This window comes from Rhizoctonia solani, chromosome 7 (assembly GCF_016906535.1).
Source record: "Rhizoctonia solani chromosome 7, complete sequence".
Lineage (NCBI taxonomy): Eukaryota > Fungi > Basidiomycota > Agaricomycetes > Cantharellales > Ceratobasidiaceae > Rhizoctonia > Rhizoctonia solani.
In genome coordinates, this window is record NC_057376.1 from 329,312 (window position 1) to 346,182 (window position 16,871).

Consider the following 16,871-nt stretch of genomic DNA (forward strand, 5'->3'; position numbering starts at 1 on the left):
GAACAGACCAACATTCACCATGTGCAACCATGGCCCAACATGCCATCACGTGACATTTGATCAAAAATATCTGATTTGTTCTTCTCTTCCTTTCCTCTTCCGCTTACCGTCCGAACAAGCCCCACCTACACTCTCCCAGACATCTGTTCAACATTTTGACCGACCTATCCGTTATGCTCACAACCCTTCTCATATCTGACGCCCTGCCCAACTTTCCGAACCTAACGCGTCAACAAATAGTGCCACGGATCAACAAGTACAAAGAACGCGCCAACCCATTTCATCACGTTGTACATCCCGCGTCTCTTCTAGCCGGTTTTTCCAACCTCAAAAATGACAGATATGACGTCCATCCAAGTCACGGTTCTTAACGTGGATATGAAAAGAATTGAATTTTTGTCGGCTCAGCTTGCTTGTTTTCTCCTGACAATCTGGCACAAGGCACGCTCCACGCCCGGTTCCGAGTCATTCAGGTCGGTAATTCCATATCAGTAGTGTAGCCGGTCGTTCCACGCGAGTACGAAGCCCAGACTGCGCAAGATTCGTTCCCACCAGCGCGCCGTTCCACGGTTAGCATAGAACGACTGGTTTGTATGTCATCACATGAGTCAGCGCGTGTTGAACCAACGAGTAATGGATTTTAATGTAGGGGCAATACAAGCCCATCTGGTATATATCACAAATTAAACAAGTATTCACTGTATAACTCACTAATACCCGCAGCACTATCAATAGCCATGGCCATGTTGTAACATTCGTATACATTCAATTCATTCAATTATTGTCCTATTTCATGAACTGTGGAGCATATAGCTGCAGGCTGAATCTGATACAGCAAGTTAAGAATCATCGATGTCTATATAAACGAATCATGCTGACTTGCGGTTATCTGGGTGATAGCACTCGGCCACGATTCTCCTATACATACTCCTTCAAAGTCTAACTTCAGCCACCCCTTTTCCGACATAAGTCGCTTGTCCCGGGCCACATTAACGAACTGTGAAGTCCGGGCGGAACCCACACGAGTAACCGGATTGACTATCCCTAATCCACCCGTTCAGTCCATTCTCCAGTCCAGAATTGGGATGAACCATCTGGGCCTGGTTAGTGGAATAGAGTCATTGTTGTTAGCGTGTTATGCATTAAAAGCACCACTGGGCCCACCATACTAGATTCAGGCCGTACATCAATTATACGTAGTACCCCATCTTTGAACCACTAACGAGTTTTTCCATCAGGGAAGAAGGCAAGTGAAGGTGTCCTCATGGGAGAACTGAGTGGATCACGTATCTTTTGATAGGCCCAAGTACAACCTTGCCATCCTGGGCACTCCAGATACATATTGGAATCGAGGCCTCGAGGGCCACGGGGAAGTAGCAATATGGGAGCCGTCCCTCGTGAATACGGGAGAGTGCGAAGACAAGGCCTCCCAAATTATCATCCAGCCGATCTCCTGTTTGCTGTCCAAGTCCATCAACAGTAACCAGAACCGGGCGTTGACGACCTTCCCGACTTAAGGATACGAGTACCGTCTGGTGAAAGACCAGGCGATCATAAAAAATCTCGTCTGATTCCATCAATAATCGACCACTTTCAACGCAGTGCACGCGTAGCCTGACATCAACCACTGTGAGGGCGGGACTTCGGGCCAGTCCGGCAATTTGACTGAGTTGTTCGATAAGACTTCGAAATTATGCGCGGCCATCGGAAGAGAACGACACGTACTGATGTGAGTTTCTGGTCCTCGTACCAATCGTAGGAAGACTGATGGTAATGATCAAGCGATTGCTCCCAGCATCATGCACTCGAATCACCCCGTCCTTTGAACCAGAGACTATGCAGTACCTCGGGTGAGTACTCTGCGCAATGATATAGGCGAATATATGTCTATCGGCCCAAACAGTGTCTCCCAAGAAACGAATCCCAATTACGCGATGAGAACTGCTTGAAGACGAGCGCATTGAACGGATTAGTGGAATCACGGAGCCGATGAAGTCAAGCTTCAGCCTCCATGACTGGGTTGTTTATGCATCAGCTACATAGAATTACATAACTAGCTAGGACAGCTCACCAAAGCGATAGTATGGGTAAAAGAACAGCGGCGAGCGCAGTGACGCGGTTGTTGTCCATGAGCGGAGCGGATGCGAGAGGGGCTCGGCGAGTGTATAGCCAGAGCCACGATACCAATGCTGCAATATAAAAATAAAGGTATGGGAAGTGTGTTGTCGATGTAGAGGTTACACAGAACCGTCTCTGAATAAAAACAAGGGGCCTTCAGTGGTGTTGGCAATGATGCGAGTCCCATCTGGCGTGAATACGGCCGATTCAACTCGGACGGGCCATCCGTATCCTCGTCGTAATAGAGCAGGCCACTGATTTTTAGTGAACCAGCTCTTGGACATATATTGACGATTCGTTCTGGACGTCCCATACATATATCACTGTGCCCAGTACATAAGCGATTCGGGTACCATCGGGCGAGACGGCAATTGATGTAACTTCACACTGGTAACCTAGATGTGGCTTTGAAGATTGCTTACTACGAGCATCATATAGACGATCGTGAAGCACTGTCGGCTGAGAGATGAACAGGAGCTATCGGGAAAACTTGATGGTGGTGCCTGTGTTCTTTCAGAGGTCCAAGCACCAGTTGCCACTGTGAGCGTCCCATATGCAAATGTTTCCGCCTGGAAGCCGGAAGCCAACCAAGACCCATTAGGTGAGAACGAGACATCTTGCAGTTGAAGGTTATGGATCAAAAGACCAATCTAGACTAACTGTCCGGTCTCAATGTCCCATATAGAATGCGGTGGCTAGATCCCGAAGCAATGCGTGTACTGTCAGGAGATATATCGATCGGGGTATAGCCAGGCCTCCCGTACGTACGCGAATCCTTCTTAGCAGTTTGCCATTTTGGTCCCATTATGACATCTGGGGCCAGCCTGCAGAAATATATAGCGTCCATTGGGTGAATACTTGACGGTGAGATAGCTCATTATTTCCTACGAGTGGCCCGAATAATCTCTCCCAGTGTAGCACTCCATATGCAATGGTGTGATCGACGAACAGAAGCAATGCAGAGCTATCCGGAAAGTGCGATAGAATTGATCCCACAGTATGTCCCTCCAAGTTCCAGAGCTGTTTCCACTTTGCGCACTCCACACGCGAATGGTCTTATCCAGAGACCCGATACGATGCGTGCACCGTCGTTTGAGAACTGAATTGATTAACCAAGGACTCATGCCCCTTGAGTAGGAGCAGGTCCTACTGTCGATGTGTCGAATACAAGAATTTTCCCCGGCTACAGCTATTCGCGAGCCATCGGAGAGAAAGTAGCAGAAGTGTTCCAGTGAAGCCCCCGATACGCCAGGTCGCAATGAGTGCATCCTGATGTCATTCGATGTGCCGCTGATTTTAACTAATCGCCTTGCCGTGTGGTATAATGCTATGATCGGCTGATTTGGCCAGAAGGAAGCATAGATATGTAGATGTGAGGAGTGATGAAGGAAACGAGACTAGATGCAAACGTTGTGGTAAATCGCCAACAATCGTGTATCAATTCCTTTAAGTTTCTGGTATCCTAAGCAAACATATTAGCTCGTCATCTTTGAATGAAATTGATTTGACCTGTGTCGTTCTTCACTAGATATCGCTTGTGGCATGGCGCCAGCGCACCTCTTCAGGTTCATTATCTCCATCCACAGCAGTAGTCGCATAGACAAAAAAAATCTTCCAGTCATGCACTAGCTCATGAGACATTGGCAGAATGAAAATGAACCGCCAGTGCTGAGCAGTAGAAAGTCTCGCTTAATAACCCGGTTATTCGTTCTCCAGTCCTGGGACTCGGCGATCGGAACGAACGAAGACTCGAGCTCACATACATTGAACTGAGGCCTCATACTCCGGAAGTAACTGAAGCACTTTAACGCGAGTCTGATGCTGGAGGTTTGGGTCAAAATAATTTGCCTAGAGCGCACGGGTTAGTATGTAATCGGTGAATGATACGTGCAACGGGTCACTATCTCATTCGTACCAAACATGTACTACGGACCACAGGGGCCTCAGCGCGGCATGTACCCGGTGAATGTCGTCCATGCCCAGTAGCTTCGATAGCGCAGTAACCGTGAGTGGCTCCCGAAGGCATATGATCGTATGAAGCACTTGTGTATGTCTTCTATATCCATCCTGGTTAACCCGGGGTCGTCATAGCTGACTTCAGCACAGTAGTATATAGGTCGTCAATTTCATGTACTCGCGCGCTTGAATTCCGCTGGAAATTATCGTATCCGATATATCGCACAGCTGTCGCCGCATAAATGAATAGGCTTCCTGCTCGCTCGGCCAGCTTCGTGATTTGATCATCGCTAGGACAGATCTGAGCCAATGCAGATCGTAGATACGTCTCGATATCTGCTCGCACAGCCTGTTTGTCTAGTTCATGCAACACCACTCGCGATATATGTCGGCCATTTCGCTTTGTCATGTTGTCTCGTACTTCTGGCTCCGGTCGACTGCACACAACGAACTTGATTGGCAGGTTCTCAGAATCCTTGAGGATAATGTCAAGCACACGGCGCGTAGCATCCTTGTTCTCGCATTCATCTAGCGCGTCGAGCACCACTACGAGGTTTCCAGGTAGTGTATGTTTGGATATTTAGTAGGGCTGGGCCACGAGCACATCGAATTGGATGCTCGGCAAGCGGGTGTAGACGTCTGGGTCCTTCTCCAATACACCAGAGAGCACACACCGAAAGGGGTGGGACGAGCGTGCCAGTTGATAAGCGATCGATGGGATAACCCGATTGATGTCTCGACATTCCGGCAACACCCGTGAACAGAAGAAACTGGCTGCAAGCCAACGCTGAGAGGCAAGTTCTTTGCAGAGACTGTACGCAATAGTCGTTTTACCAGTTCCCGCCATACCGCTCATCCAATATATGGATCCCGGCTTGGAAGATGACCCAGGTGAGAATTTGATTGAGCACGTCGACCCGAGTACCCTCAGCACAGGGCCCCCGTTTGAGTTCGATTGCTTGCGCCGAGTTATAGTGAGCGGACATTGCAGGCTGTATGCGATTTAGTCGGTTATCCTAATAGATTTAATTAGTCATTGTACTGGGATCTCTCGCCACCCTACCGTAGCAGATGCATCCACAAGCTTCCATAATGACATGTTTACATTTAACTGTCACACTTATTAGATACCCCAATCATCATCTTCGGTTGTTGTTACACTCACCGAGACCCGTTGCAACAGATCACGGATACGATTGTAGGATCTCAGCACATCATCTAGATCCTTCGAGGCCTCCCTAAATCGGTCTAATTGATCCCTGCCCAATTTTATTCGCACATCCTGAAGCTCTTGACCAATATCCCTATTCCGAGTCTACATCAGTATCCGCTACGCGTTATGCTCCTTTTATAACATACCTACACAACTTCTCTACAGTTGCACTGACAGCTGGGCATCCATCCTCGCCACAGTGCTGACTGAGCATCTCGAATGTCTTCTCCAGTTCACCCTCTAGCACCTCGAACTCCTTGTTGCCTTTTAGGAAGCCCTGCATTCGAACGAGTGTGTTAGACCATAATCGAGGATGCTTCATTTACTATCGTACCTCGACGATATTGAATCCGTCTGCAAGTTCAGTAACAATCGCTTTAAGAGGTGAGACTGAATGGGTTCCTCGTTCTAGTAGCTTTCGAAATGCGGTAAAATGAACCCAGCCCTTCGATCGGTCACGGGAGAGATGCTCTGCATTCGGTACCATACAATTTGTTTCCTGAGTGTCAGCCACATCGCGCCAAACTTGTCTTTCATTTGTGAGTCCGAACTGTTGAGTGTTGACATTGCCGTCAATGTTCAAGGATGCTCTGGATCTATGAGCGAGGTCGTCAGGGTATTGGCTTGAATGAAGTGGTAAGGGCCGAACCTTGAGTCGATTTTGAACGCCGCACCTCTGAATATTGGTAGCCTCTATAGCTCAGCAAATTGACGATGTGGACACTCGTTTGAACTTATCGGGAATTAGCGCTCATGATAAACATAGCCATAGGCGCTGGCGTTTGGTGCGGAAACAATCACTCTGTAACATTTAGTAAGCTGTGGCCCACTGGCACTTTCAAGTTTCCGCTTTGGTCTCACTAAGGTGTGCTTGATCACAACAAAAAATCTCATTCAGCTCAAAGGGAAAGCTAATAGCATTTTAACATTGCGTACATTTTACAACAATTACAATATCCCACTTCCGCCTGCAATAGGTGCATATATGCACATGCGCTCCGAAACAAACTAGTTCTGGATTATCGCACTTTTCATATTGTAGCTAATCTAATCTTAGTTAATTGATTTAATTTTCACAATGTACCAGATTCCAGGACTCCCAGCGCCTCGCCAATGAGTGGCCAGGAACAACTCGGTGCAGGCCGTACTCGAATGTTCGAAATTGGTTCACAAGTATTCTCAGGCTGATGGAATCCCAGCACGGCACCAAACGATTGCCGAGTAACCGGTTTCGCCAAATGAGTATATTATACCAGTATACCTAGATCTGTGGTTCGATACCAGCTGAAGCTCTAGGTTATTGATATGGTCAGCAAAGGTTATCAAGTCCAAAGCTGGCATCCTAGCAAGCAAATGTCGATGCTCAACACAATATAAAACTGAAACAATTTCCTAACCTTTGGGGTTTAGGTAATTGTTCCCCTGATACTAATAATTATTAGTTTGCATAGAACCTTGCTAGTGTAACTCGCTTTAATTATACAGAACACAATGTGTGGGTTCGTTCGCATGCAATCGAATTTACCCGACAATAGTTCAGCCCTTCGGACGACAGTACCAGCGATAAGTCAACAATTGGAGTGGCTTTACCGATATTAGCGTGGTGAATAGGCCGTGAAAGTACGTTCAAGAGCTATTTGAAGCGATGCAATTGTTACAAACGCTTATCTAAATGCACAGTTGTTGATTTTTCCTCATGCAACTACGCGGGCTGGAGTGGCGAGGGTCTTTCAGTGCCGGTTAGAGCCCGTGGTAGTACATTGGTGAAGCCATATGGTCAATTTACCAATTTTATCATAGATACATTGCACACTCATGCGGCACCGCGCTACCGCAGGTATTTCAGGCAATCTTCCCACCAACTCAATCTCCTTTAGATTCGAAGGAGCTTAGAAGTTACGTATTTTGAGTGGGGTACGGGTGGAGCAAAGCGATAGGATACTCACTGCAGACCCATTGCAATGCGTGGGTAGTCAAGTAATGTATTTTGTCAGCTAGTTATGTCTTTGTTTACAATTTATGACGCCCAAGAAGTTTGTTCCAGGTACACGACGCTGCACATTCCATATCTCAGCTCATCATACGTGGCCTGACGATCTGAGGGTATGCAACTTGGAGAATAAGCATATCATGCATCATATATCACCAGTACCGAGGGTAAAATTGATACCGCCTGCAAGAGCAGCTAAAAGAAGCGGAAGGAAACGATGTAGTGAATTCGTTGCCACAGGCTTCCGGAAAGTGTGTAACAAGGCTATAACAATGGTTACTTCGAGTTCCTAGATATATGGAAATCTCTTTGGTTTCGAGTCTTTCGACGAAGAAGAAATATGTATTACTACTGTAATTGACAAAGTTGTGGATGGAATTTGTTATACTGCTAGTGTTGTATTTCGTGATGTACCTCACGTGAGGGCCACCATTCCATGGCCGTACGGTTGATACTTGACCAGACCACACTTGATCCCAGTTTTATTCTGTATATCAGCCATTGTTCTATTCAATTATCCGCAAATCTAAAACACTAATATACTATCACTTAAGTTAAAAGTGTCTTGTTTCGAGGCCCGGAAGCCACGAGCTGGTTATATTATTATCGTGTAACGCCCTTGCAGCTTACATCTGAATCTCTTGTACAATCGATGTCTCGTCCGAACCGCTCGAGAAACCCTAACGCAAGGCCTTCTCAGAATCCAACCCAACCTCAACCTCCCGCCGCAAAAGTCACAGACATTAAACCTCCTGCTTGGCGTACGAGATGGAGCAATGCAGCAGACCTCGGTGAGTGATATACATTATACGTTGTGGGGCACTAGCATGATCGCTAATCTTGGCCGCAAACCTCCGTCCGTGTCTGTGACTTTGTTGCGCTGGCACTTAGGGTATCCTGGCTTTGACCCTCCACGACCCGGACAACCGGAAGATACTCTCACTGAGCACTATGTTAAGAATGGTTATACTTTCGTAAATACTGCTCTTGTGAGTTTATACTACAGGACTTACGGTGTAATTATTCACGTAACATAATTTGAGTGTAGGGGAATGTAGCGAACGATAGTTTCTCCGCACATGGTCTCATATATGGTTCTTTAAAGCCCTCCCGCAATCGGTCTGCTCTCGCCTTACTGGGCGACTTGATGAGCGCCGTTTTGAAGTACGAACCGAGTCTTCGGCGGGCATCCCGTGCGTTTTTCAACTTCGAACAGCCTGCATGAGCTGACATTGGAATAATTAGGGCCAATAATTATAAACTAGCGCCTCGAATGACCCTCAACGATACTCGCCGAACAGCATGGCTTGCAGACCTATCTAATCCTACTATTCCACTTTCAAAGCTCGCTAAAACTGTGTTGCATGTAGCCAAAGGGCCAGATCTGCTGGACATGCTTCACGCCAATAATGTGGCAATATCCAGGGCAGTCTGGTATGTCAGGATCCTGGGTGCGAACGAAACAGTATGTGGTTCATTTGGAATACGCGTCCCACTTCGGTAATTAATGCGTGATAGTTATCGATCAAATCACGGCCAAACTACAATCCTGCGCAACTAGCTATTGAGTGGGCAGGAACCGTGACAACACATCTCAAAAAGCAACTCCAGGAGATTGTACTTCCTAGTGCGCCACGACCCGGACTCCCAATCAAGTCAACATTCAAGAGTACCTTGACTCAGGCGGATACTAAGGCGAAGTGGGTGTCACGATTCGCATATTGGTTTGTTCTTTCTTTCCTTCTATCTTGTTGCAGGGCTTTAATCCATTGATTTCAGTGTAGAACTAATGCGGGCGTTTTACGTCGAACATATGGTTGACCATGGGGCTGTGTTAAGTTGGTTGAGTGCTCAGGTTCTACCGGCCAATATCGCACAATTCTACTTTGTACTACGGCTGGTGGAAGAGTATCTTGACGACATTGCCCAGCATCGGCTATTTGCTCAGCCTGTAATCGAAGGATGTTTGGCCAAGTTAGTCGAGGTAGGCTGGCCTATTTACTTCGTTCCAGCCTTCTGACTTGGGGTTAGGTCGAGAGCTCTGTGGTTCCCGATGTGCTTACTAGCCTTGCAAGCGCATCTACGCATGTGCTTCATAGGCTATTCTTATTGAATCCTGACTACTTTGTCTGCGGTCGTATTTGGGCCCAGCCATCATATCGTCGGTTGCTCCAAACGAGCTTCCAGGACCGCATGAAGTTGGTTCTCGGAGAACATAAATCAGATGCGGAAGTATTGGATACCATTGGAACATTTGCTGGGGTGGCAGCTCGAAACGACGGGCTATTATTCCGGGTGCTTCCTGACGGGCGGTTGTCGACATGCGGGCCACAATAGCTGATGTCCAGGTAAACCCTCTGGAGCTTCTCAGTTTCTTGCAGCGTCTAATATAGAACAGCTTTTGAATAGTATTGGGCCTGGTACCGATCTTTCTTGTGCCTCTTACTTCCAACCCGATGGCTCTGACGACCAAAAACTGTCTGTGCTGCTTACGTGGGCCGTCACACCATCACAGTATGGATCCCATCGCCGTTCTTGGCCTGTTCCCTTCTTGCAAGGAGATCAGAGGGGACGAGATGGCAAGAAGGAATATGGAGATGGCTTGATGAGAGACGAGGTTCGCGCTGTTGGTATTTGGGAAAACGACAAGGAGGAAGGTGTCTCCACAAGTGCCGGAATTGACGATGCGTCAAAAATTATGTGGCACAGTCGGGACGCTGTTGCTCTGCTCGTCGGCGAGTTGATCGAGAAGGGACTTTTCTCGTATGGGTGGTACATGCAAAACTGATTGCTAGGGAATCACTGATCCGAATCTGGCGAGGGTGAGTAGCCAGTTATGCTACAAAGATGGAATACACTTATAGGGCATGTCTTGTCACAGGTGGCGAGTTCGCACCATAGAACTTTATTGCATGTCCTTCCACTTAGCTCGGAAATACGACTATGTCTGTGATGAGGTCCAATACACTCTATAGGCAAGGAAGCAACCTGGAAAACCAGATGGTCAGGGCGGTTTTGCAAGGAGTTGCAGCCATTATTATTAGAATTAGTGGGAGTGAGTGGACAAATGCGCAGATAATTCTATTATTAATTAGTGGATCCAGCGAATGAGCCTTGGACCTCTACTACGTTGACCTCTCTTGAGCGTTATCTGTCTGCCGGGCGGTATATATTGATGCTGGCCATCAATGACTGGCTTTTGGCGACGGTGCATCAATCCCTTGATCAGTGGGTGGGTCATTCACGTACCAGAACGAAACTAACAGAGCACTATCAGAGGTCTGCAAATGAGCAGCGATACCTTTTCCCGAATTGTACAAATACTTTCGGCGCGCAAATGTTTCTCTAGTATAGCCGAAGTATGGCTTGTCTGCCTCAACCCGTGAAGGCTTGCTGACCTATTTCAAGTTGATTTTTGCAGTCCTTCAATCTCCGTGCGATGACATTTTAGATGTTGTTATCGCGGTTATAGAACGTTATACTAACATTTGGGTAGCCATGGACTCATGAATGAGATTGGCGAAGAGCTCTTCAAGAAACATCAGGCTTTGCATTTGGAGCACAAGCACTGTCGCTCGTTATTCACCCTTCTGGGATCGCTTTCGTCAGCTGGATCTCTTCCGGAAAGCGCCCATCACCAAATAGAGAGTGAAGTCAATTTCATTACCCAGGTGCGTCTCCCGGACCCCTATATATATTTACTAAGGCATTTACAGTCATTACACCCCCAAACCGACGGCACAGTCGATCCCTCTCTCTCTTCGCCCCAAATCAAATCGCTAGTGAACGATATTCCACTCGAGCAGGTGGTCATCATCGCTGATGATATTTGGTACAAACACCATGCACTAGAATCCTGGGCTACGGGGATATGGGATCACGTATTTGCCTCGCTCTGTACTGTCCCTCAGACTACTCCTGATTCCCAGAAATCCGAAATCGCATCGCGCTACGTTACATTCCTCGTTAAACTTAGCAGTCACAGTATCTCTGGATTAGACGCTATATGCGGGAGTGGCTCAGCACTGGTACAAATGATTTACTTGCAGCTGAGCACATGTATGACCTTCTTGAGCTTGTTCTCCTCCGATTGTCCTAGCCGGTTCTGTCTCCCGTCTACGATTCTCGAAGGATTAGTATCCCACTTGGAGTCTCGCGTCAGGTTTGTCGGAGCCTAGGCCTGCTGTGTCTCGACTCGCCGGACTTGCGAACGATCTTGCTGAGAGGTTACTCGTGGTAGACGATGTGCCACCTGCTCCTTCCTTACTTCCTCCGTCCACCCTCTCCGAAGTGCTGGAGCTTAGCGCACGCCGGCTTCCAGCCTCAAATAATGCGACTTTCCTGGATTTTATCAACAAATTTCCATGTCTGGTTGCAATGGAAATTCAACCACATATCGAACCAGAGGTTCAAGCATCCAGTCGAGCGCTACGTATTATGCTCGTCAACCAACCTCAATAGCGACTTTATCATCGCGATATATGGATGTTGTACGAGATTCGTTCCTAAACCAACTGGACTGGTGCTCAACGAACGGTTAGAGTTGCTGTTGGTTAGCGTTTTGAAGGGAATCGTCAACGGAGGTTGGACAGGCAGTTTATTACTACTTGAAGCCAATATGGGCTGCTTACCATTTCTTTCTAGGCTTACCTGGTCATAAATCTTCGCCTGTTATTGATAGGGTGAAACAAAGGCCCATATTGACGAAATCGATCCTGGGGTGTAACCAAAGCATCGCTGGACCTCCACCTCACTCTCAAATTGCTTGAATCTAGCCTCGAGCAAGACTCGTCTCGTGCGGAAGCTAAAGAACGTTTGGCCGACTTTTCGTCTAGTTTTTTGGGAGAGGTATGTCTTCACAAGAGTAGCGATCTGGTTGCTGGTGTTTTGAAGGGCATTAGCGGGCCTGTTGCAGCCAAGGTTGGATTTCTGCTCCAGTGACCATATGCATTACTGACTGTTTAGTAGTTTGTCAATGACGGACTTGAGCGCCTGACCAAAGGGCTCCGGGGCTTAAAACTCAATCACCAGACTCGGTTTCAACATTCGTAAATGATTCTGGCGAGACCTTGAGACTGTTATGTCGAGTTATTCTCCCACTTCGAGACGATCCTTCAAAGCTGCCTTCTCTCGAAACAAATATCAAAGACGACTTTTTGTCTGCATTGCAAACCGCGCTCGAGGCAGTTTTGCTAACGTGGAAACAACCCGACCACTCGGTTGAGCCCCGTAGACCAGAGGTCGCTACGCTGATAGCTCGACTTAACCAATTTGCTCTTGGGTTTCCCGATTCTGGACAAAAGGAACAAACGAAAAGGGTGCGGTTTCAACATTCGTAAATGATTCTGGCGAGACCTTGAGACTGTTATGTCGAGTTATTCTCCCACTTCGAGACGATCCTTCAAAGCTGCCTTCTCTCGAAACAAATATCAAAGACGACTTTTTGTCTGCATTGCAAACCGCGCTCGAGGCAGTTTTGCTAACGTGGAAACAACCCGACCACTCGGTTGAGCCCCGTAGACCAGAGGTCGCTACGCTGATAGCTCGACTTAACCAATTTGCTCTTGGATTTCCCGAGTTCTGGACTAAAGGAACAAACGAAAAGGGTGAAGCATTGATTGTAGTTTACTTGCAAATGATGAAGGTCAGTATTGGTGGTTGTATATATTTACCCGTCTTATAGTTGGTTAGGCTATCGGCAATCCTTCTTTGGGATCGGCTTATTCCCAATCTTGTTGGACACTATTGCCTTTTTGTTGGATGGTAAGGTACTTCTGTATGCCAGCGAGCCATGTCTAAATACAAGATTGGTGTAGAAATACCAAAGGTGTCAAGATACCCAAGCACAGATGCTCTTCGTCAGGCCATCGACCCCTCACGGCAACTAATCCTACCCAACCTTCCAAAAGAGTACCTCGACCGTGTCCTTCCACTCCTTAAATTCACCTCTACGGACCCATGCACGGGTCTCGCACTCCGTTTCACGCAACAGCCCTCGCGCGCACTACTTATCACCCATTTCCCCAACCGACCATGGGACTGGGGCGAAAGCCTAGAAGAAGGGGGTGGGTCCGACGACAAGATACGTAACTCGGCGAGCATCCCGCTCGAGTTGTTCAACGCGGAGATGACACACGATCGGATTACGCAACCCGACCACGACGGGCCAAACAGACTTTGGAACAGCACCGAGATGAGTGGCATATGAAGACTGTGATTGGGAGCGAAACGGTGTTTCAGCGAGAATGGGTCGACTCGAGGGTTCTTGATGTTTCGAAGCGGGAGGAAGGAGAGTCGAGCGATGAGGAGATGGTGGATCGTGCTGAAGAGGAAGATGATGAGGTGCCTTCTGGGGGGCAGCAGGGGTCCGGAGTGTATGGGAAGAAGCGAAAGGCTTCGATGTCTTCTATAGATGAAGGGATGATAAGTGATGATGATGTGCAGATTATCGAAGGGCCGGACCAGGGTGGTCGTTAGAGACGCGATCTTGTTTCAATTTTGTGGATGTATTATGGTGCTGTTATAATGTTAATCCATTATTGGGCTTTAAACTATATTCAATTTGGAAGTATATTGTGCACTGACTGACCAACATGTTGGTTACTTTGGTATGTAGTAGCCACGAGCCACCCATTTCATTAGCGCCAAAACAAATCCACGTGATCTCGCAAGCCTCGCGCGCTCCCCCGTCACGTCACTCGTAATCTCTACCTTGTTCCCCGTCCCGGCCAACCATGGAAGCTAAACTGTATGTCAGCCTTTTAATAAAGGTTATTCGCGAGACTAAATATTTCTTCAACGGGGCAAACAACCGATTTGCATTGCGCGTTTGATGTCATTTAAACCATTTACTCGTACCGACATTGTCCCCACTCTACTCCCAACCGACTCGACTTGACACACTACGCATACAGCAAAGCACTCAAGTCGCTGAACTTAAAGAGATCCTCACGAAATCAAGCACGCCTATTCCTAGCAAGGCAAACAAGGCGGATCTTATAGCCAAGATTCTAGCTACTCCTGATGCTTTGAAGCTTGCCGGTGGTGGCGAAGCTGCTGCACCCGCACCTGCGCCTGCTGCCGCTGCCGCTGCCGAACCTGTGGCTCCTGCGGCCCCTGCTCCTGCAGCTGAAGCAGCTGCGAACCGGTAGACGATGATTTGGTGAGTTTTTGTGTTTTACTTGTTAGAGGCTGGGTCTGATTCTGAGAGTGGATAGTTGGCACCTCCCGAGAACGACGAGTGAGTGTGCAACTCCATGAGTTCATAACGACTCGTGTTGATAGGATTGACAGGTTCGATTGGGAAGGGACGGGCGCAAAGCCTGATACCGGAGCTAGCGCAGAAGCTAAACCTGCTGAACCTGCCTCTACCACTGAATCTACCCCCGCACCCACCAAGGAAGACGCGTCCAAGTCGACCAAGAGGAAACCAAGTCCGCAGACGGGGACGCCAAACCGGCCGAGGGAGGCGCGCCTAAGGGTGTAGATGAGGAACTAGAACGCCGGAAAGCGCGTGCGGCGCGATTCGGGATTCCGTTGGTGGAGAATCCGGTTAGTACCAAGGGTGCTGGGGGAGCAGGTGGGCGTGGAAGAAAGGGAAAGAAGGGTGCGGAGGAAAAGGAGAAACCTGCTAGTGGTGCTGCTGCTAGTGGTGCAAAGGCAGAGGAGAAAAAGGAGGTTGCGAAGAAGCCGGAGGAGAAGAAGGAAAAGAAAGAGGAAAAGCCCAAGGCGGTGAAGATTAGCGCTAAAGAGGCCGCTCCGAACGATGATGTATGTGGTACTTCCCTGTGTGCTTTTGACCGGGTGTTGACGTAGGTGTGATTAGGATGCCAAGTTGGCTGCTCGGGCTGCGAGGTTCGGGATTTCGACTGCTCCAAAGGCGGCGGCTGGGGGAAGCGCGGACCCTGCAGAGGACGAAAAGCGAAAGAAACGCGAGGCCCGGTTTGGTGCGCCTGTAAGTTGCCACTCTGTTCTCGCACTTGATACGTACTCATAGCATTCTGCAAGGCATCGAAAAAGCCAAGACGGATGCATAGAGTTGGAGGTTTGATGATCTAGTAATGATATTGGGGTGCCGCTTTGTGTCGTTGTATATGTGTACAATCCATTTCTCGATAATTCATGACCGGACTGTGTGCTCGGAGGTGATGTTCCCGGAGCGGGAATAGGGGAGGCGCCACATGGGAAATGCTTAGTAAGCTGAGCTTCGAGACGCGTATGGGCAGTTGGATCGCGCGACCAACAGGCTTTTTAGTTTTCGTTGGATTATCAACTGTCGGCGTGACCGAGTGACTAATGTGAGTTGGAGGAGCGTTGACTAAAGAGCGAATGACTGATTTAACGACGACCAGTGCCAGTATGAGCCACACGCCTGCACGCGGTATTCCTACTCCCAGACTCTCGTCCATCCCCACACCTGGCTCACGTCCTGGCACTGCTCAGAGCGGCATTCCCGGACGCCCACGCAGCTCGACGGGAACAAACACGACGATGGCGCCGAGAGACTTGGAGGCGATGAGCATGGCCTTGCAAGACGCGATCAAGGCCCACGACCCAACACGATGCGCAAACAACGAACTCTCGCCCCAGCTGCCCAGCCACCGTTAGCATCAGCGGAAGACGCTCCGTGGCGGGCTCGCACAGACCACCCAGCGTGGCCTCGACATCGTCCTCCAGGGCCAAGACACCCGTCAGCGCGACGAGCGCGACGAGACCCCGGGCATCCCTCCCATCGCGCCCCGAAAGTCGACAATCCAATATCGGCCGGAGTCTCAGTCGCGCAGGCCACGAGTTTGAGGTCGGAGACGCTGTCAAGATCGAGTCGCTCGGTATGGAAGGTACTTTACGCTTTATGGGAGAGATCGACGGCAAGAACGGCCTCTGGGCTGGTGTCGAGCTTGCCCCTGCCTTTGCCGGAAAAGGAAAAAACGATGGTTCAGTTGCGGGGTAGGTGCAATTTCTTTTCAAAAGATACTTCTAGGCGTTGATATACTCTGGCTCGGTGGTTAGTGTACGCTATTTTACATGCGCACCCAAGTGTGGTGTGTTTACGCTCCCCAACAAGCTCTCTGCCCCCTTGGAGATCTATCCCTCGTCCGTCCTCGGCAGCTTCGCACTATACCAATGGCCGCACTACTCCCTCTGTATCAGGTCGGACAACCCCTTCTTTTGCCCCCGTCAAGACCATTCCTGCCCGGTAAAGAAAAAGACAGGACACTACGATTACCGCTGGATCCCGCGCAAGCAAGTACGTTGGTGTCACCGCCACCGACTTGAACTCCAGGAACACGGCTTCTCCTACTCGAGCTGCATCTACACCTCTGGAACCCCCAAAGCCGGTCGGACCTTGCCTACTCCACGAACGCGACCAAGCTTGGCTCAACCCGGCAATTCAACCCCCAAAGCAGCGAGACCTTACAATCCTATGCCTCCCCCACCGGTCCCTACCGACTCTCCCCGAAAATGCGGCAGAACACGATCACCCCAACGAGCCTGAACTCGGCTGGAGCCGACGATGACAGGCAGAGCCTAATGAGCGCGTTGGATGCGAATAACCAAGCCATCCAGGATAAGATCGCGCTTCTGATGGCGGAA

General features: G+C 48.9%; 5 protein-coding genes across 5 annotated transcripts; 3 read left to right on the top strand and 2 right to left on the bottom strand.

The window, feature by feature from the left end:
• Positions 1-1,262: 1,262 nt before the first annotated feature.
• Positions 1,263-2,402, bottom strand: RhiXN_06271 (Vegetative incompatibility protein HET-E-1; the record flags this gene model as incomplete). Its single annotated transcript, XM_043326087.1, has 4 exons — positions 1,263-1,665; positions 1,726-2,015; positions 2,072-2,189; positions 2,242-2,402. The coding sequence occupies 4 exons, from the start codon at positions 2,400-2,402 to the stop codon at positions 1,263-1,265; spliced, it is 972 nt and encodes a 323-aa protein (XP_043181519.1).
• Positions 2,403-4,189: 1,787 nt separating this feature from the next.
• Positions 4,190-5,854, bottom strand: RhiXN_06272 (uncharacterized protein; the record flags this gene model as incomplete). Its single annotated transcript, XM_043326088.1, has 8 exons — positions 4,190-4,620; positions 4,749-4,861; positions 4,909-5,090; positions 5,138-5,185; positions 5,240-5,378; positions 5,434-5,564; positions 5,622-5,702; positions 5,747-5,854. 8 exons carry the CDS (start codon positions 5,852-5,854, stop codon positions 4,190-4,192), a joined length of 1,233 nt encoding a protein of 410 aa, XP_043181520.1.
• Positions 5,855-7,929: 2,075 nt separating this feature from the next.
• On the top strand, positions 7,930-13,044 carry RhiXN_06273 (mediator complex subunit Med12; the record flags this gene model as incomplete). Its single annotated transcript, XM_043326089.1, has 20 exons — positions 7,930-8,068; positions 8,169-8,266; positions 8,326-8,470; positions 8,579-8,742; positions 8,796-9,001; positions 9,057-9,261; positions 9,309-9,572; positions 9,676-10,049; positions 10,253-10,332; positions 10,382-10,505; positions 10,555-10,636; positions 10,686-10,711; positions 10,774-10,948; positions 10,994-11,305; positions 11,415-11,697; positions 11,922-11,997; positions 12,053-12,125; positions 12,398-12,595; positions 12,685-12,921; positions 12,961-13,044. 20 exons carry the CDS (start codon positions 7,930-7,932, stop codon positions 13,042-13,044), a joined length of 3,345 nt encoding a protein of 1,114 aa, XP_043181521.1.
• Positions 13,045-13,068: 24 nt separating this feature from the next.
• Positions 13,069-13,754, top strand: RhiXN_06274 (mediator complex subunit Med12; the record flags this gene model as incomplete). Its single annotated transcript, XM_043326090.1, has 2 exons — positions 13,069-13,342; positions 13,390-13,754. The coding sequence occupies 2 exons, from the start codon at positions 13,069-13,071 to the stop codon at positions 13,752-13,754; spliced, it is 639 nt and encodes a 212-aa protein (XP_043181522.1).
• A 257-nt stretch (positions 13,755-14,011) lies between these two features.
• RhiXN_06275 (CAP-Gly domain protein) lies at positions 14,012-16,795 on the top strand (the record flags this gene model as incomplete). The annotated part of the gene is made up of 10 exons (XM_043326091.1): positions 14,012-14,025; positions 14,197-14,424; positions 14,571-14,710; positions 14,764-15,047; positions 15,103-15,231; positions 15,503-15,574; positions 15,629-15,966; positions 16,023-16,223; positions 16,342-16,473; positions 16,522-16,795. The coding sequence occupies 10 exons, from the start codon at positions 14,012-14,014 to the stop codon at positions 16,793-16,795; spliced, it is 1,812 nt and encodes a 603-aa protein (XP_043181523.1).
• Between the last annotated feature and the right edge of the window lie 76 nt (positions 16,796-16,871).